Source organism: Pipistrellus kuhlii, unplaced genomic scaffold, assembly GCF_014108245.1.
Source record: "Pipistrellus kuhlii isolate mPipKuh1 unplaced genomic scaffold, mPipKuh1.p scaffold_m20_p_1, whole genome shotgun sequence".
NCBI lineage: Eukaryota > Metazoa > Chordata > Mammalia > Chiroptera > Vespertilionidae > Pipistrellus > Pipistrellus kuhlii.
This window is the reverse complement of record NW_023425404.1, coordinates 29,360,496-29,380,530: the sequence shown is the minus strand read 5'-3', so window position 1 is coordinate 29,380,530 and position 20,035 is coordinate 29,360,496. Positions and strand designations below refer to the sequence as shown.

The 20,035-nt window shown below is 45.6% G+C and overlaps 1 protein-coding gene and 1 non-coding gene across 2 annotated transcripts in view; both read right to left on the bottom strand.

The window, feature by feature from the left end:
- Nucleotides 1–17,344, bottom strand: part of PYGL (glycogen phosphorylase L) — a 38,205-nt gene extending 20,861 nt beyond the window's left edge. The window contains exons 1-4 of the mRNA XM_036437150.2: nucleotides 16,892–17,344; nucleotides 10,176–10,277; nucleotides 7,391–7,469; nucleotides 4,598–4,701 (exon numbers count right to left, since the gene is read on the bottom strand). Of these exons, the coding sequence (XP_036293043.1) occupies nucleotides 4,598–4,701; nucleotides 7,391–7,469; nucleotides 10,176–10,277; nucleotides 16,892–17,134 (528 nt within the window). The 5' untranslated portion in view covers nucleotides 17,135–17,344. The remainder of the gene's footprint in view (nucleotides 1–4,597; nucleotides 4,702–7,390; nucleotides 7,470–10,175; nucleotides 10,278–16,891) is intronic.
- On the bottom strand, nucleotides 12,367–12,529 carry LOC118710885. The gene has a single exon (XR_004985585.1). It is a non-coding gene; the product is annotated as a U1 spliceosomal RNA (small nuclear RNA).
- Nucleotides 17,345–20,035: the final 2,691 nt, after the last annotated feature.

Genomic DNA, 20,035 nt, shown 5'->3' with positions numbered 1-20,035 from the left:
TCTGCTTCAGTAAGGAATCAATGGACAATGCCCTCAAGCTTACAAAGCTTGTTTTCAAGGTAAATTAAAAAACACACACACAGGTATTTCATAACCACAAACTGGTCTGAGCCGATCAGAGGAGAAAGAACTGCCCCTTCCCTCCCCCGCCACACACACGCTGCCCTCACTAAATCCACAGAAGCTGCTGGTTGGTGATAAACCTCTTCTCTACCTTGCTGCCCCCACCTCCAATGAATCAGCAAAGTGGCCTGTAAATTTAGGTTTCCGTGTAGCCAGTGCTCCCTGGATGCACGGACATGCTGAGCCATTTGAAGATGGGAGAAGAGCTTTCATTCACATCCAGGTGGGCTATGGGACCTGGACATCCCAGATGGAAGAGCTGAGGCAAAGCCCGAGTGGATCCGTGGAGTAAGGAGCAGTGAGCCCGTCCGGGTGGGGCGGCAGCCTGGAGCTGGCACCTCCCTGGAGGAATTACTCAATGCAATCTGTGTTCCAGCCAGTGTGGAAGCAGAGGTCAGCTCAGGGGGCTGTGTCAGTGACTGAATCCTAAGAAATGCTTTCCCTCACTGTGGGATACACAGGACATGAAGAACCAGTGAGCAAACATCAGGAGTAGTCAACAGATGGTGCTTCCTTAAATATGTTTTTTTTTAAAATGATCTCAGAGAGAGGAAGGAAGGGGGAGGAGAGGGAGGAGAGACAGAAACATCAATGATGAGACAAAATCATTGATGGGCTGCTACCTGCACACCCTTACTGGGGATGGAGCCCACAACCTGGGCATGTGCCCTGACCAAGGATGGAACCGTGACCTCCTGGTTCATTGGTCCAAGCTCAACCACTGAGCCATGCTGGCCAGGCAACAAACTGTGCTTTTTGATAGTACAGAGAATTGAAAAACCTTTCTGGGAATGCCAAGAATTCAACAACGGTAACAAAAACATTGCCAGGTAATGGAATTCTTGCATGACTGATTATTGCAGGCTTGGCACAGGTTCCAAGAGAGAGAAGGGTCCAGCAGACACGGTTTGGTTCAACTCCAAGACACCTACTGTGAATGCCTTTCTACTCAGAACTTTGCTGCGTGACTGTTAAACTTATTGTGAGGTTGTTGTAATAATCTTCCCCCTCTTCCTCCCAGAGGCCAATTAGTTTCCTAGAGGTCTATTAAGATCCCCATTAGAGTTGATGGCAAGTCAAGAATTTTAGCAATAAAATTATTTCCCTTATGGGGGTTCAAAATGAACACACCATTACTGCAAATCTTCCTGGAAAGGGACTTCAAAAATTAAAAGTCCATCAACCTTTAAAAATGTTCCCAGCTTGCATACTGTTCCGTCTTCTCTGTATATGCCGTTGTAAGAGCAAGGCTGTATCTGGCGTAAGTGGGGGTGTAACCATACCCTGAAATGGCATGCTGGCTGCTTTCCTGGGAGATACATTTTGTTTTTTATGGGAATGGCTTCTTTGTGGTAAGATGTATCTCATGTTTGCTCTCTAAAATCCCATTCTGGTAAATGGATGTGGCAAATGAAATTATGTGTGCTTCTGACTTGATTTCAAGTCATAATAAAAGAAGTGGTGAAGGCTAGTGAGGCTAGCTTTGGAGACTAGCAGAGCCATTTGGTCTCTCTATTTTCTTTAAGAATATTGGACAGCATATAATTCCTGGGTCTGATAGGAAAGATAATACTTCCTTGGTATTATAGGAGAGAAAGGGATGGTATCTTGGATAAAGACCATTTAAAAAGGCAGTAGGTGTGATTAATGGTGACCTTTCATAAACTTCTGGGAAAACAGCACTGAAAAAGATTTATTTATTTATTTTGAGATTGAGTTGCTGAGTTTCTTTTAAATATGTTACAGAAGAATAGTTAAAAGATAAGAAATGAAATCCTTAAGCATTCTGGGGTATAAGGAGTACCATACAGGATAGTTTCAAAGAGAATGGATGCAATGTATTGCTTGAGTTATGTCAAAACGTTAGTCATACTGGAAATGCCGGCTTAGTTAGCTAAACTTTTCACCATGTAACTCCAGATTATTGTACTGGGAAAGGAAACTGATTATGTTGTTTTTATAGCTTTGTATGACTCTAAAATACATACTTCTTATGGACTATGAGACATGTAGAAGTGTAAATAGAAGGCAGTAAAAAGTCACCTGTAATCATATCTCCCAGAGATAATTACTATTGAAGCTTTAACACATTTTTCTAGCTCTTTATCTTTCTGGCTGCCTTTGGATAGTTGAGTTCATACCACCCACAGGATTCCATCTCTTTTTTTCAACTAACATAAATAATTCCCCATGTCATTAAAATCAATAAAAATATATTAATGGCTACACTATTTTATCATATAATAGCACAATTTATTAAATAACCATCCTTTTCTTATAAAAAGTTAACGTTTTATTGAATGCCTCTTTGTGCGCTGGACATGTTACATATTTTCATAGTAATTATGTGAAGCTGGTATCTCTGTATTGCAGATGAAAAAACTGAGGCTCAGAGAAGTTGGGTAACCTAACTGAGGCAACAGACTTTGTAACGGCAATGAGTTGCAATTAGGCCTCAAATTAGAAATTAAGTCTCAAATTAGAGACCAAAGGCTTTTTCCTACTCAGTGCTGCCTCCTAAATTTGCTACCAACTAGATGAAGACACACGAGTTGGTAGCAAAATTTGAAAGCATAATGTTAGAGTGGGAATTTTTGAGCACTCCAGAGAGGCCGTGCACCATGCCCCAGATAGAGTTGTCAGTGCTGACACCAGGCCAGGCCTTGAGATATGGTCTCATGGCCTCTTCCCCTTGCACCTCACAAAACAGCCTTGCAAGACAGAACACTGTCAGCTTTCTGAAGAACAGGATGACCCTGTGAATAACAGGCTCATCAATGGCATGACCCTGACGTTGCTTGGAAAAAACTGTTTTGTCTTGGGTTGCTTGCTCTGCAAAAACAGGATGTGGCTAATGTACTTAAAAGTGGTCCTGCACAAAGGTCGGGACTGCTCTCTGGAGTCCTTGCGTGGAGAAAGGCAGAGCAGTCACCGGCAGGCTATTAAAGGCTCCCTAAATTTTAATTTGGTCTGGACTTCAGTGGTCATTCACTCATGTTCGCTCCACAATGATATCGTTTAATATGTTCCCAATATTCTCCTTCTGAGACTTTTCCCTTGGTGCATTCTCTCCTCTTACCAAATCTTTTAGGTCCTTCATTCCTCCACCCAGAGTGTCCAAATATTGAGAGAAGGGAAAGGGGATGGTGGCAGCGAACACTAAGCTTACTATCCTTCCTCGAACCTGGGATCAGCTCCAACGTAGGTCCCTACATCCAACCTCTGAGCACGCTGCTCTCAGACTGACTCTTGGAAGCAGGGGAGGGGCTTAAAGAGCTCAGGCTTTTTGGAAAACGAATCCAGTATCTTGTTGTCAGTGGTGTACGTATGTGGGACAAAGGTAGGGAGGCAGAAAGCCTACATCACATTTAGCATCAGGGAAAACTGTCCACACTAGGGCTCATTGTAGACTCAAAGAGTTCCCAAAGATCTAAGAAATGAATTCCTAAGAATCTGGTTTGGTTTTATAAAAGTAAACGAGAGTCATTTGTATGGCTTGGTTACTGTTTGTGCAAATTTACAGAGACTTTAATGATACACATTGAATAAGTGCCAGATTTATTTGATAAAACAGCTAACAAGATTACCTGCTTTCATCTTATTAAAACACTATGGGCCCGGTGCACAAAAAATTTGTGCATTGGAAGTGGGGGAAAGGGGTGTCCCCCAACCTGGCCTGTGCCTTCTTACAGTGCAGGAACCCCGCGATCAATCGCCCCAAAGAGGTAGGCCCTGCCCACCCACCCAGGGCTCCTTGATGAATTGCCCCAAAGAGGTAGGCCGAAGCTGTGGGACCCGCCTCCACGCCATGCATGCCGCATCAAGCCCTCGCTCACCAGCATGTGCACAATGCACACACAGCCTCCTGGTGATCAATTATCACTGTGTGAGGGCCATATAGGCTTTATTAATAGGATTAGAATCCTGAGCTTATGCATCTTGTAAATAGGCATGTTAAGGAGGACAAGACTGAGTGTAGAAAAGAATACTGACACTGGACCTGGAAACCTAGGGACAGAGCCATGCTTTCCAGCAGCGTGATCTGTGATAACTCCATTGATTCAGAGCCTCAGTTTTCTCACCTGTAAAATGGCAACATGTATCTTACCATGAAAGGCTATTGGGAGAGATCATAAGTCAAAAGATGTGCCCCTCCCTTGTGGATGCTGCAGAGAATGAACGTCACCCACTGGAGGTGGCCCACACCCAGGGAATCGGTGATAAATATTTTCAGAGCCCTCGTCAGCCAGGCACTGCCTACGATGCAGAGGGTCTGGCGGTGAGTGATACTAGCAGGCTCTCTGCTCACAGGGACTCACATCCCCAAGCAGGGAGACTGATAGTATTCACTGATGTCAACCAAACGCAAGAGAAATTAGTGAATTTCTGCAGTAAATGTCTGGAAATTATAGATCATCTAGAACACTATGAAGATGTATTTTAATGAAAAAATTTTAAAAGGTGGCTCCCATACCTGCCATCCATCTCGTATCTTCTGATTGAAGATCCCATATTCGTATCGAATGCCATATCCGTAGGCCGCAAGTCCCAGGGTTGCCATGGAATCCAAGAAGCAGGCTACATCCATCAAAACACAAGCAAAAGGCAGAGACTGAGGTTAGTTACATCTGCAGGTCTTTCACTGAAAGGCATGACAGCCACAAAACATGTTTCTATCAGAAACCACAATTGTATTTTAAAGACAGAGACTATTGCCTAACGGGGATTACCTTTTTAAGTAACATTTTTAAAAATTACAAAGTGAATATTAGAGAAAAGTTAGAAAATATAAAAATATATAAAGAAAACAAGCATCGTTTATTAGCTTGCCATTTAGAAATAACCAGTGTGTACACATTGGCTTTTCATTTGAGAACAGGAAGCCGGCCTGCATGAGGTATGTCCATTATGTGTCTGTCTCCCACACTGCGCTTTCTCAGGGAAGCCATCCCCACAGCTCCCTGCTTAAAAAGACAGCCCCAGGAGAGCATAGTGTGCTTGTGGCCACCTGATGGAGTGGCAGACCCTCTTTCTGGCTAATGGAATTCCTATGTTGTTTAGATGTTACAGAGAGGCTGGACTAGAAGTGAACCTTGCTTGTCTAGTCTAAGCCTCTAAGTCAGTGGTTCTCAACCTTCCTAATGCCTCGACCCTTTAATACAGTTCCTCATGTTGTGGTGAGCCCCAACCATAAGATTATTTTTGTTGCTACTTCCTAACTGTAATTTTGCTACTGTTATGAATCGTAATGTAAATATCTGTGTTTTCCGATGGTCTTAGGCTCTACAGCAGCGACTCTCAACCTGTGGGTACCACAGGTTGAGAACTGCTAGTAGGGTCGCCTAAGACCATTGGAAAACACAGATAAGCCAATCACAGTAATTCTATTTCCTTCAATGGTTTTGGTATGACTGTGCAATGACATTCAATCCAATGAGAGGTACCAGGAAGTCTTCTGGGTGCACTGAATGATTTTCCTTGCTGCTGACATCGTGTTTTTTTTTTGTTTTTTTTAAATATATTTTATTGATTTTGTATAGAGAGGAAGGGAGAGAGATAGTTAGAAACATCAATGGGAGAGAGTCATCGATCAGCTGCCTCTTGCACACCCCCTACTGGGGATATGCCCGCAACCAAGGTACATGCCCTTGACCGGAATCAAACCTGGGACCTTTCAGTCCCCAAGCCGATGCTCTATCCATTGAGCCCAACGGGTTTTGGCAACATCATTGTTTTTGTTTCTTCGTTTGTTTGGTTTGTTTTTCCATGGGGAGAAGGAGGGGGAGGTGAGCCAAAAGCACCACAGAGACCCAGAGTCCTGACAGAACTACACTACTGAATAAACTAACTTGGAATGGCCCAACCTCTGGACTTCTTGTTCTGTGATAACACATGGCCTTGTTGGCTGAACCACTTTTTTTTTAGTAGTTTTTTTGGGTCACTTGCCGTCAAGAGCATTGATGACAGAGCACCTGATCCAGAGCAGCCAATCAGCATGCTGGGGAGGGATCTAGCCGGTGGCCAGATATAACAGGAGGGATTACTCTAATAGGATTTGGAAGTTTGGGTAAAATGAAGAGATTTTGGAAATCATTTCTCAAATAGGAGAATCAATATATATTTATTTTTCATAGAGAATAATCGGTGTGTGGTGGTATATTTCTATTATTAAATTTAAGTTTCACAAGTGATATACTAATATATCCTTCTTGTAAAAAATTAAAATGTTACAGATAGGACTAGCATCCACTATGATCCCGACCCCTAATTCTGCCCTCCTCTCTAAGGAGGATTATAAGGAGCAGTTTACCATTTCAAATTTCAGACTTTCTATGGATTTACATACATATATACTCACAGAACATATTAGTTCTTAAAAACATAAATAGTATCATGCTGTATGCCTTTTAGTGCAAATTGCTCCCCTCTCCATCCCCAGAGGTCTATCCAGGGCATTACATATGCATCAGTTTTATTTATTTTTGGTTGCTGTATATTATTCTATAATATGGACTGTTCCATTACTTACTTACCTATTTTCCTATTGATGGACTCTGGCTTATTTCTAGTAGTTTGCTCTTTCAAACAATGCTATAACAATTTTTTTCACATGTTTCCTTGTGTACCTGATTTTTTTTATTTATTTTTATTTTTTTACAGCAGATACAGGAAATAGAATTGCTTGGTCACAGGGATATATATTTTTAACTCAATGGAGTTGCAAACGTACTTTATTTGTTGAAAAACTATTTCCTGAATAAAACAAAAAACTCAAATTGAATTCATATAAAAATTTTTAAGTAACTAAATCATACCAACACTACAAGTGTATCTTTACCTCTAGTCAATCAAAAAGCAAACTGACAAGTGTACAAGACAACAATTCAGTGGTTCAACAAGACAACAATTCAGTGGTTCAACAATAGGTCATACCACACAAGCATGTGAATTGTCAGCTGTGAACAAAACTGCAGAGTAAAGGGGCCACTTTGGAAACCCTTACATACACAGGAAGGATCTGGTTAACCATGGGTTTTAAACAATGTCTCCAAGGGTTTTAAGCAATTTCTCTTTTGTTCAAGTTCCCTTCTCTGCTGCTTATATAGAACTAATCAAACCACCGTGCAATCTGAAAAACAAATAGTAGCACATCTGTAACCAGGTCACACCCTGCACTCCTCCTTCGAAGCCAGTTCGGTGGTCATGCATGGCATTGGAGAAGGCATCAACTGGCTAGACACGAAGCCACACTAACCATGTCACTTACCAGCAAGCCTCCCAAGACCGCCATTGCCAAGCCCAGCATCTTCTTCAATTTCTTCTAGCTCCTCCATATCCAGTCCAAGCTGGTGAGGAAAGGAAAACATCACTGGATGTGGGTACAAACGCAGGCCATTGCAGAGAGGAGCAATCATTTTCTAATGCTCTGGGTCAGGTGTGCAGGTTTGGGTACTCAATGGTGTCAGCTCCCATGCAGCGTACCCTGGCAGCCATGCCCACTACAGATGCTGGTGACTGCAAATGCAAACTTGTACGAGATGGCATAGCAGCGGCCTGTAGTGACGTTGGGCTCTCAGTGTCCATTACCGACTCTGTTACTTCTTAGCAAGGTGACCCTGAACCAGCTACTCGATCTCCCTAGGCCTCACTTCTCTTTTTTAAAAGTTAAGTCCTCATTAGATGACAGTATGTGCCACATTTAGGGTTGTTGTGAATCAAATGAAATTATACAAACAAACCATTTAGATTATTCCTGGGCAGATATTCCTCAATAAATGTTAACCTTTAATAATTTCCTAAGGTTCTTTTTTGTGTGCAGTCAGGGTAAAATTTGAGAAATAGTCCAGTACCAAGCTGACACTAACTGGGCTGAAGGATTTTAAATATTATCAACAGGTAGGAGGTCAGACTTTCCAGGGTGGAGTAAAGTTCATCTTTTTAAGACCACAACATATTTGCTCAGTAGGGTCAATGGTTGTTAACCCAAAGCCAGTTGGTGAGTCACTGTCCCTGAGACCTGGAGCCAGACAGTAGTCAAGGAAACCCTCAGTTCTTGCTCAACAATTTTTAACCTTTTCATCTCGTGTCACCCATAAACTAGTTACTAAAATTCTGCCGCGCGCACACACACACACACACACACAAAATGTATTTTTTGCTGATCTGACCAAAAAAAAGGTATAATTTTGATTCATTCATACCCGACGCCTATTGTTGTGTTGGCTGTCATCATTTTTTTATTTGATAATCTAAGGAAAAAGAGGTCAATGCCCCTGACTAAATAATCAGGCATTGCATGTTTTAAAAATTCTTGCAGCACACCAGTTGAAAATCGCTGCTCTGGTTGGATGGGGCTAAAATCCTCTACTTCTCTCTAGATTGGATCAAAGGCTGTGGGAGGCTTAGAGGCATGTGTGACCTTGGGGACTGATGCAAATTGATTGCCAGTCAGCCCCCTGGGAGCCGCACAGCCAGAGGCCACTGGCACCGCTGTGGACTCAAGTCAGAATCCAGTAGCCTTGGAGATAACTTTGCTCATCTTACAGTGAGGAAACTGATGGCAGGTAAAATAAACAACCTGTCCTATGTTGACTCGATAATAATTCAGCCCATGCTAGCTTAGCTAATGATGGTCTGCTGTGAAATGACTGCATTCTTATCTGAAAGTGAGGCAATCCATGAAATGAGATGTTATTTAAAAAGGAAACATAATTTACACACTTTGAAAGCATATGCAGAAGAAGCAACCATGCTTGAAGTTGATGCCCCAGGTCCCACAGCCATGCACTTGGATCCCCACCTACCCTTATACCAAAAATTGCTTTGTCACACATGTCTTAGTCCATCTTCTACGTGTTCCAAAATGGCTTTGCTTCTGTTCGCTGTTGAAGGGACTTTCAAATGTGCTCCCTGGTGTGACTAGAATTTACTGGGGTCATTGTGCAAGCCAATGGCGAAGGCTAACATTCACAATTTTTTTTTAAATTCTAAATTCTAAAAATGTAAGTCGAAAGTAGGGGATAAACCTTGAGCAAACGGATGGGTCACTTCATCCCACCTGGTTAAATGCTAGGCCAGTGGTCGACAAACTGCGGCTCGCGAGCCACATGCGGCTGGCTCTTTAGACCCTTGAGTGTGGCTCTTCCACAAAATACCATGGCTTGGGCAGGTCTATGTTGAAGAAGTGGCATTAGAAGAAGTTTAAGTTTAAAATATTTGGCTCTCAAAAGGAATTTCAATCATAGTACTGTTGATATTTGGCTCTGTTGACTAATGAGTTTGCCGACCACTGTGCTAGGCCATGGGAAGTATAATATTTTCAGCTAGTATCAGGGGAAGGTAAGAAAAGAGAAGTGGAGGAAGCTGCAATGGTTCTTTCACAGGAAATACTCTACCTAACTAAGGTGAAGGAAACCAGCCTTCGGTGATAGGTAGCTGACCACAGGAGGGGACAACCCATGAGCATGTCTTTGCAAATACCTTTTCCTCCTTTCAACCTCACCCACAAGGTGAAGGGCTGTTTGTTTTTGGTATGGAGATCCCTGAAGTTTATGAGAGAAATAGTTAAATATGCTCATAAAAAAAACAAATTAGATTATTAGGTTTAAGACTTCAGGCTCCTCATTTAAGGGGGAAGTACATTTTACAAGTCATCTAGCAATAGGGGAAGTGTGATGATGAAATTTGAAAAGCTTATTATTTTTACATATTGCCTTGATATATAAATAATAGTCACACTTTGATCATTTTTTGAAAGCAGATAGGAGCCTAAAATAAAGCCTATGATTCTGACAGCAGAGGTTCATGTACTTTTAAAAGGCTTGTTCAGATGTTGAATGCTGTCAGAAGCTATGACTGCAAAAGTAAGTTCTCATTAGGCAAAACTAATTCTCTGACTTTGTTTCTCTTAAATCAGAGATCATTAGTAGTTTATATTTCTAATAGTTTGTAACAGCAATGTCTGTAGAATAAATTTTCACCTTTTTTTGCGGAGGTGGTGGTGAGCAGGGTACTACATCCCCAAAATTAAAATTTAAAGAGAAAGAATGTACCTGGTAAATGGCCTCATCACAGGCATTTTGCAACCCGAGGTTGATCATGGTGTTCTGTAATGTTCGACCCATGTAAAATTCCAAAGAAAGGTAATAAACCCTCTGAAACAAGAAAAGAGAGGTTATGTTAACTTTATGAGTCCAACCTTACTGGTCAACATAAACACACAAGGTTGAAAGTAAAAAACAAATAGGCACAACTACTTTGACACAGGTTCAAAAGAAACTCCTATCTACACTAATAGAAGAGAAACATGCAAATTGACCACCTCTCCACTATGCCCACCAGCCAATCAAGAGTGAGTATGCAAATTAACCCAACAAAGATGGCAGTGGCTATGGAGCTGGAGCAAGCAGGAGGCTTGCGTTGCCCTTGACGATGGAAGAAGCCAAGCTTCCCACTTGCCTTGGTCACTGCTGAAGGAGTGGATATAAAATGGTTTTCCCAAAGAAATATAAACATAAAATGTCCAACTGCTGGTTTAGGCTTGATCCCTGTTTAGGCTTCATCAGGGGGGCATGGCCAGCCTGCAAACAGCCATCAGCCCCTCATCCAGGCTGGTCAGGCATCCCAGCAGGACCCCCCACCCTGAAGGGGTTGTGGCCATCCTGAAAATGGCCCTCAGTCCCTTACCCAGGATGACCACACCCCCATGGAGTAAGAGTCTCTGCTAGGCGTGTGTGGCCAGCCTGCCATCAGCCTCTCACCCAGGCTGCCCCACACCCCAAAGGAATCCCCACCCTGATTCAGGACACCCTTGAGAGCAAACCAGCCGGCCCTCACCCATGCACCAGGCCTCTATCTATACTAATAAAAGGCTATGCTAGCTGAAACCGGTTTGGCTCAGTGGATAGGCGGACTGAAAGATCACAGGTTCGATTCTGGTCAACGGCATGTACATTGATTGCAGGCACATCCCTGGCAGGGGGTGTGCAGAAAGCAACTGGTCGATGTTTCTCTCTCATTGATGTTTCTACCTCTCTATCCCTCTTCCTTCCTCTCTGTGAAAAATCAATTGAAAAAAAAAAAAGGCTATGCTAATTAGACTGGGAGACCTTCCGGACGTTCTTCTGGATAAAGCCATGGTGGTGGGGCCAAGGTAGAGGTTGTTAGTGGCCAAGAGGGGAGGGCAGCTGAGGGTGTTCAAGCCAGGATAAGATGGCAGTTGTGAGTGATCAGGCTGGTCGAGGGGCCATTGGAGGTGATCAGACTGGTGTGTGTGGGGGGACATTGGGGGTGATCAGGCCATCAGTGGGGATCAATTGGGGGTGATCAGGGCAGCGCAGGGGACAAGTTTGGGGTGAGCAGGCAAGCAGGAGGGCAGTTGGGGGCAAGCAGGCCAGTGAGGAGGGCAGGTTGGGGCAAGCAGGCCAGCGGGGGGGGGGGGGGGGGGGCAGTTGGGGGCAAGCAAACTGGCATGAGGGGCAGTTGGGGGTGATCAGACTGGCAGGGGCATTTGTGGGGAGCAGACCAGTGGCGGGTGGCAGTTGGGGGCGAGTAGGCTGGTAGGCAAAGTGGTTAGGGGCAATCAGGCAGGCAGGCAGGTGAGTGGTTAGGAACCAGCAGTCCTGGATTGTGAGAGGATGTCCAACTGCTGGGTTAGGGATGTCCCAGATGGGAGAGGATGCATACAGGCCTGAGGGACACCCCCTAACCCCCACCTCCCATGCATAAATTTTGTGCACCAGGCCATTAGTAGATGTATAAAGGGATAAATAAAAGCATTACTGACAATTGGCTTTGGGAAAACCATTTTATATCCTATATTTGGTAAAGTAGTTCAGTATCTTTTACCCTCAGGGAGAAAAAAAATAAACTCATCCAACTAATTAGATTCAAAGTTTTGTGTCTCTCCTCCCCCCTTTCCCCTCATTCTGTTCATGAGCCTCATAAATTAAGCATATGTTTTGGGCAAACAGAAGTCAGATTGCCATGGCCCATCAGTCATTTATAAAATATTTAGAGGATGAGAGTCAAGTAGGGTTGGCTGTGACTATCTCAAATCATCCAAGAAATACAAAGATTAACTTCTTCCTTATATACCTGATGGCTAGAAAGTACTCCTCCTTGACTGATTACTGTAAATAATATTACAATTAATTATTTTAGAATTAAATTATTTTAGAAAGCCAGAAACTGGGAATAAAAAAAGTCTACCCCAGGTTTATTGGTGTTTCTTATTATTTCTTTGCAGGGAGAGCACCAGCGCAGGCCCTACTACCACAAATTACGCAGTCAAGTTTCCCACATTTGGGGAAATCGCAGGGGCCTGCACATCCAGAGTGTAATGGATAAGCTTCGCTTTGGGAAAACCACTTCCGGGATCATGGTAGCTCCCCTGCCAGGCAAGTATTATTGATGTTTGTTCTTCATGAAATGGGAAATTTCTCCATAAACTTAGAAACTGCTGTGACATAGTAAAAGCCAGGCAAACACTATCCGAGCAGAGTGAAAGGTACAAAGGTTAAACTTGCCTAACCCCTTTAAAGTACAGGTGCAGTTTCCTAATTCTCTTTTAAGAAAGAGATCCGTGAGTAACTGCATCATCCCCCTTTACAATACCTTTTTCTCCAAATCAGGTTCCCCACCCCCACCCCCCCAAACACAAAACAATAAAAATCTGTAAATGCATCCATATAAAGTCACCTACAATTTCCGGAACTCCTCCCATTTCTCAATAAAAGGAACCAAAGAGAAAAGTATTTGATCAACCCCCGCCCCCCCCCCAAAAAAAAAAATATATATATACACACACTTCATATAACGAATGCCTATTATAACATTTAACTCATTTAGACTATTATATGAAAATGTCCATTTAGAAATTTCACTTTCTCCCACTTTCATTTTATGTAACAATTGAACTCTAAGTCTTCCATATTTAGTGGGTCATCTAACACTGTTTTCCAGAGCACATCATCATTATTTTTATCCAGTTGTTTGAATATCTATAACACTGTGATGAGGGCACTCATTAGTCTATTGGGTGCCTTCGTGTGAGTTGGGAAAATGTATATTTCCTGGGCAGACATATGCCAAAGGGGTACATGGCACCACTCACCCCATGGCTGATGCCCTTGTACACCAGGCCACTGGCTGTGTCACAGGAAAGAGTATTTCAAGCCACAAATATACCCATTTTCATAACATCAGAGCAGCTTCCTTTTCTTCATCTTCCTCTACTTTTTCATGATCTCCATAATATAACCACTGTGTATTACTTTTTAGTGATCTATAAAAAGCCTGCTTACAAATACAGTGTATATATATATATATCTCCCACATTTGCAGTTTGAAGCTATGCCCTCCGAAGTAATGACTATATTTGTTAATAGTATTTGTCTCCCTTTTGATGATTCCAAATTAGCATGGACTTAAGACATTTCAAAGTCTTTGTAAAAAAAAAATAGTTGCTGCTTAAAATAATATATAGAGATTTCATTATATAACAGACTTAGCAAAGACAGGTACTTAAGATGATTTCTAATAAAAATAATTTTTAGAGGGACTTCACTTTATATTTGGGGATATGCAAGACTTTGAAAAACAGATCTCTCCCATCCTCTTAAACATTTATCTCATACTCCTGCTAGTAAAATATACAGCACCTCCAATATACCTTACAAATTACATGTACACACTACCATCACTAATAATTACGTATATTTTAGAATAAGTGGACATTTTCAAAAAGCAAGCAAAGATGAAATAAAGAAAAGCTATTTGACAATAACCAATATTTTAAAAGTAATTTAAAGTTTATTCCCAGCATTCAATAGAGGACTTGGGTACTTGTGGGAAGACTGTGGAACAGGTGGCAACAAAACGGAGATCTGCAGGAGAGGCAAGAGTTGAGCATAGAGACACTGGCAAGAAGGGCATTCCAAGCGAAGGGTGCCGGGGGCAGAGGCGCAGAAGTGGGGAGAACAGGGCATGGGTGGGCAGCACATTGGTTTGATGGGAGAACAAGGCAAGCCCAGGAAGGCAGTGGGAGGAAAGAAGTGTAGGACAGGTTCACCTGGACCGGACCGAGAAGGCTTTAAATGCCTGATTAAGGACTGTGGCAGGCAACGGGAGCCAATGATACCTGAGCAAAGGGCAAGATGTACTGCTTTTGTAAGCTTAATCGAACTACATTGCATAGAATGAGCTGCAACTGCCAACTCAGATGCCTCCAGGAGCCAGGCAGAGGAAATACCAGTGCAATGGAGGTCACATAGAACAATGAGGAGGACTGGGCCAAGAACTGGAGTGCCCAAGTCCTGCCCAAAGGCACTGACAATTAAATTACGGAAAGGCGTCTCAATGGCCAGAGAAAATATATCTGCTAGCCATACTTGGCTGCATGCTGCCAGTGTTACTACTTCTGAGAAGCAAGCCAGCCCCTCAGAAGTCAATTTCACAGGCCAGTAGCCAGGGCGTCCATTACGCAGAGAAGTGAGATGTCAAGAGAGTAATTTCAACAGGACCTACGTGAACGGACAGCATTTGGCAACCTGTTGAATGGGGAATACAGAGGACGTCAAAGGTGACACTCAAGTTTTGTGTCTGGGTAACTGTCAGGATGGCAGTGCCATTACAATTAGAAACAGAGAAGATGGGGCAGGGCTGGGAGGGGTAATAAGTCCAGTTTGAGGAAATAGTGATGTAGGTATGTACACCAAGCACTTAGAAGTGTAGGGATGAAGTTTAATAAAAGGATTAAGTCTACAAACCCAAATTTGGGATTCACCTGCACAGATGCTAGAGAGTAGGGGGGTGGGAGAGGAGCTTGGACACACTTACTAGCTCTAGTCCATGCTCTCTGGGGATGTCCTATTTAGGTGAACTGCAGTCACGGTAGACACTTCACTAACGTGTGCAATGCATCTTTTAAAATATATATATATATATTTTATTGATTTTTTACAGAGAGGAAGAGAGAAGGACAGACAGAAACATCGATGAGAGAGAAACATCAATCAGCTGCTTCCTGAACACCCCCCACTGGGGATGTGCCCACAATCAAGGTAAATGCCCTTGACCGGAATCGAACCTGGGACTCCCCTTTCAGTCCACAGGCCGATGCTCTATCCACTGAGCCAAACCGGTTTCAGCTGGAATGCATCTTGTTCCCTGTAGTATCCCCAGTGTACCGCTATCAGAATACCTGGCTTATACCTACACTCAATTAGGGAGGGAGAGCCCAGTGTAAAAACTACCTAGAGAATGAGGACAACTATAAAGTACAAGACAAGCCACTGGAAGAGAAACATAGGAGGCCAGATGCTTGGTGTTAAATGCTACAGAAGAGTGTGTGTGGGGAGGGAGATTGGGGTGTGTGTTTGTGGGGGGGAGATTGGGGTATGTGTGTGTGGGGGGGCCGGTTGAGGTCTTAAATATGGCTCATCATCTCACTTTCCAGTTTAAAAACTTAAAATAAAATAAAAAGTCCAATGCTAGGGGGCAGTCCCCTCATGGAAAAAGAAAAGATACAGCAAATATATTCACACACACAGTCTTTTTTCTAAGGATATATTTTTAGCAATTGCTGCTCTGGGATAGAGCCCTAGGCCTCTGCAATGAGGAAGAGCTCCTTTCCATTTGAAAGTTCTGTTACCATCGCCCTTTCTTCTTATGAAAACTTCCTTTCTTTTCCTCACGGTGGTTTTGGGCGCTGTGATTATGGACGAGCCTTTTCTGTTTTCATGCTTTTTACATATTAAAAATTCCTACTGTATGTCTCACTGCCTTCAGGCTCTATCACCGGCTCCCCTTTTCCAACAGGCCTCGTACCAGCTTTTCCAGTTTCTTCTCCCAACGCTGACTCACACCCACCTCACCACGGAGCCGGAGCTGCTCTCTCACCCTCTCTCTGCACAACACAAGCCTCTCCCTCTGCCCTCCTCCAGCCTCCGGCCCCACTTCCCTGATGGGCCAGGGGGAGACGGTGTCCCTCTGTGCGCCCCCAAACACCCTAAGTAACCCTCCAACCAGCCCTGCCCAGCGGACAGGGGTGGTCTGAGCACAGCCCTTCTTCAGATCTTCCCAGGGTAGGTCTTAGCTCAGAGCGCACCCAGCCTGGGCGAAGGCTTCCGAGCTGCAGAATCAAGAAGTCCGGCAGCGCCACACCCTACTCCTTTGGACCGGGGAGAGGACTGGAGGGAGGGAAGGGGCGGGCAAAGCTCTGCCCCACACACGCAGCCAGTTCCTAGGAAAAGCCCCCGGCGCCTGGCATCCTCCAAAGGCTCTATGGGCAGCGAGGCTCCTCCAGCTCCGTCCCCTTCCCTCCCCCCATCCCCCGCGCCTATTCCCATTTGGGGAACTCTAGACACCCGTCTCCCCTGGCAGGGCTTTTGTCCCTTTTCTTCCGGGCCTGCAGCCAGGGGCCTACAGCTGTGCTTGGCACTCACAGGAGGCGCCCGGCACCTCTGGGTTACCTGTTGAGGGTAAATGCTCCAACTTCTGTTTGAGCACCAGTGGTCAGGGGAGGGAGGCCCGCGCGCGCGTCCCCGGGCAGGCGGTGCCAGGGGCGGGCCGCTCCGGGTGGGGCTGGTGGGGGCGTGCATGGGGACTGGTCCAGCGCCGGCCGGTCCCCACCCCCCGCCCGGACCCCTCCGCCCGAACCCCTCCGCCCGGACCCCACCGCCCGGACCCCACCGCCCGGACCCCACCGCCCGGACCTCGGGGGGAGGACGGGGGGAAAGAGGGTGCCCGCGGGGCTCCCGCCGGGTACCTTGGGGGACTTCTCGTAGTAGTACTGCTGCGTGCGGATCCAGCGCCCCACCAGGTGGTCGCGCACCGTGTGCGCCAGCGCGAAGAAGTAGTCGCGGGGGGTGGCCACGTTGCGGTCCTTGACCAGCGTGAAGTGCAGGTGCCGGTTGAAGCCCTTCTTCAGCTCGGCCACGTTCTCCACGCCCACGATGCCGCGGATGCTGATCTGCCGCCGCTTCTCCTGGTCGGTCAGCGGCTTGGCCATGGCGGCGGCGGGCGGCGGGCGGCGCGGAGAGGGACGGACGTGCGGCCGGAGGAGCCCGGCGGCGGCGGCGGCGGCGGGACGCGGGCGGGGCAGGCCTCCGGGGCGCTGCTGCTGCTTTTGAGTCGGAAGAAAGTTCGGGGTCCGCCCCTGGCACGGCCCCGCCCCCGCTCCGGGCCGCGGCGGCGGCAGGGGGCAGGGGCGGCCACGGCCGGCCAGGCCCCTCCCCGGACTCGGGGGCCCGGGGCGGGCGCGCGCTTGGGGAGCCCCCTGCTGGCGGGAGGCGCGCCCCGCGGGCCCGGATGGGGCGGGGCTGGGGGCCGGGGGCCGGGAGCGGGCGGAGCCCTCCGGGCGGCTGGAAGGAGACCTTCGACGGGTCACGTAGCCACTCGGAGGCTCTGGGTGGGACCTGCGGAACCTGGGGGAGCGTCTGTCCTGCCTCCGCGCTCTGGGCTTTGGGGCGCAGGGAGGATGTCTGTGGGAGGAAGCGCGCTGCTGGCACCCTTGGGCTTACAGATGTGTGTTTGCTGAGCCACTGTTACTGCCGTTCTTTCTCACCTGGAAAGGAGATGCCATCAGCTTCGGAAGGGATGTTGGAGGGCCAGCGCGCCTTTACTTCAGGGGTCCCACCTCCCTGGTCAGGCCTTGGCATTGCCCCATCTTGGATCCCAGAGCTCAAGAGGAATTCCCGGCTCCCCCTTTTCTTTCCTTTGTTTTCTGAGACTCAGAGATTCGGGTTTCTTGGCTCCTCAGACCCCTGTTTGCCTTGTCCAAAGTGCCCTCCTATAGAGACAGCGTCAGGAGAATCAGAAGTTTTGAGCTGGACTTCGGGGTGATTGGGAGGCAGGCGCATTTACCTTGAAAGACTTTTGAAGTGGAGGGGGGGGGGGGAAGGAGCATAGAAAGAGTGTGTGTGTGTGTGTGTGTGTGTGTGTGGAAAATGAAGGGGTAACTCACAGAGCCAGTCACCTTGTTTACATGAAACAAAGCAGTCTGTGTTAACCCGCAGTACAGGCTGATCTTTGCACCGTTCACAAATACAGGCTTTATTTGTACATGTGGGTTTTCCTTTCTTTCTTTCTCCATACTTCTCTCCCCCCTCCCGTCCCCAAAACCTTGGAAAAGGAAAACTCATGGAATTTTAGAATGCCAGAGGCCTCTTCTTTTTCCATTAGTATTCATCTATTGTTTTAGAAAGAGTCCATTGTCAGGACTGAATTAAAAAAAAAATCTTAGTGGAATTGACAAATGGGCTTTACCTGTAATAATAAACCAAAGCTGATGATGGTATTGATAGTGGTGTTGGGGGGGGGGTATGGGGACGTTTGTGGGGGGCAGGATTACTTAGTCAGGCTCATTGCAACCCTCACCATAAGAATGAACATTCAGATCACATAGGTCTGGTAAGAGATCCAACCTCTTGTACCCCAAGCTTCAGGGGTTTAGATCCTCGGCCTTTGGGGCAGAACTAAGACTGATTTGGGCCTCATGCAATACCTGCAACACTGGTGACCCGCAAGGGAAAGCATTTATAGGAGACATGGGAAGAAGGTGTGGCCATCAGACGAGGCCAGAAAATGCACTGACTGAGTGGAACTGCATCAAAATTATCTTAAATATACTAGTCCTTGTGGTCATGTTTGGGGGTAAGGGGCTGCAAGAGAAGGCCCCTTGACAGATTAGAAATCTAAAAAAAAAGTGTTTTTAAAATCAGCTTTGAATACCTCTTTGATGGTCACAGCATTAAGCCAATTTTGAGTCATTTACATGCTGGTGTGAAAGTAACTGGATGGAAGAATAGGTTGGAGCAGTGGAATGAGTAGATCTTATTTCCAGGGAGACCCCCCAAGCAGCAAAAGGAAAATAATGTCCAGGCACTTGAATGGGGAGTACGGAATTAGGGGGTGCAAAGGAAGAGCTGGAAGACTCTAAAGGCAAATTTACTGTAATTTAGTTTTGCTTAGAACAGTTTCAAATACGTGGATCCTAAGAAATCTACTTAGATCGATGTACTAACTTCTTATAGGAAACACAAGAGGATAATGAGCTAATAGACACACTATTTACTTGGTTCAGTACCAGTTCAGTGAGCCACACTGAATCTTTGTAAGTTCCTTCCTAGAACAGTCTGAAATTTCTAGAATATTATTTTAAAGTGCCATACGAAGGCAGAAAACACATATAACATACAGACAAGTATGTGATGGCCATACACACGATTTAAATGATAATTTCTTTGCTTTTGATGACTTTTAAGGAAGCTAGAAAAAGGGGAGAGAAGTCCTCTATGCCAAACAGGAAGACCTGTTGAGGCTGTGAATGATAGTGTTGAGGACTGTGAATGAGCAGTGAAAGTAAATGTTGGCTCCAATCTAAGGATGTGAGCCACAGGAGAGAGCCGGGCGGGGTTGCTCTAGTTCACCAGGAGAAAAGGAGTCCCTTTGGACTTCAGGAGCCATCAGGACCCTGTCACCCAAGTGTCTCCTGGGCACGGTCATGTGGGTGGGTCACTCTGTGTCCAGAGGCTGGACAGGTACGTTTCTCCAACCCTGACAAAGGTAATTCTAGGCCTACCAGAGAGAAATTAGGTGGAGGAAGGGGTGTGTTCCTTTGACTGGTGTCTTCCTTTAAATTTAAAATTTTCACAACCTTTTTACAAATTTTACAAACTTTTCTATAATTTGCACAAGCCTTTTCCCCCATTCAGAAATGACCATCATTAGAATGACTCCATTTCAATAACTCTTAGCCAATGATAGCCAAAAGCAAACAAGGGTGATGTAAGTCTGTGGGGTCTTGTCAGGGCCTGGGCAGCTTCAGTCTTCAGTGGCCAGTCCCAGGAGGCCGGGGAGCTCCAAACCAGATCCAGAGGGTAGCCTTGCTGGACTGGCTGAGGTCCGACCT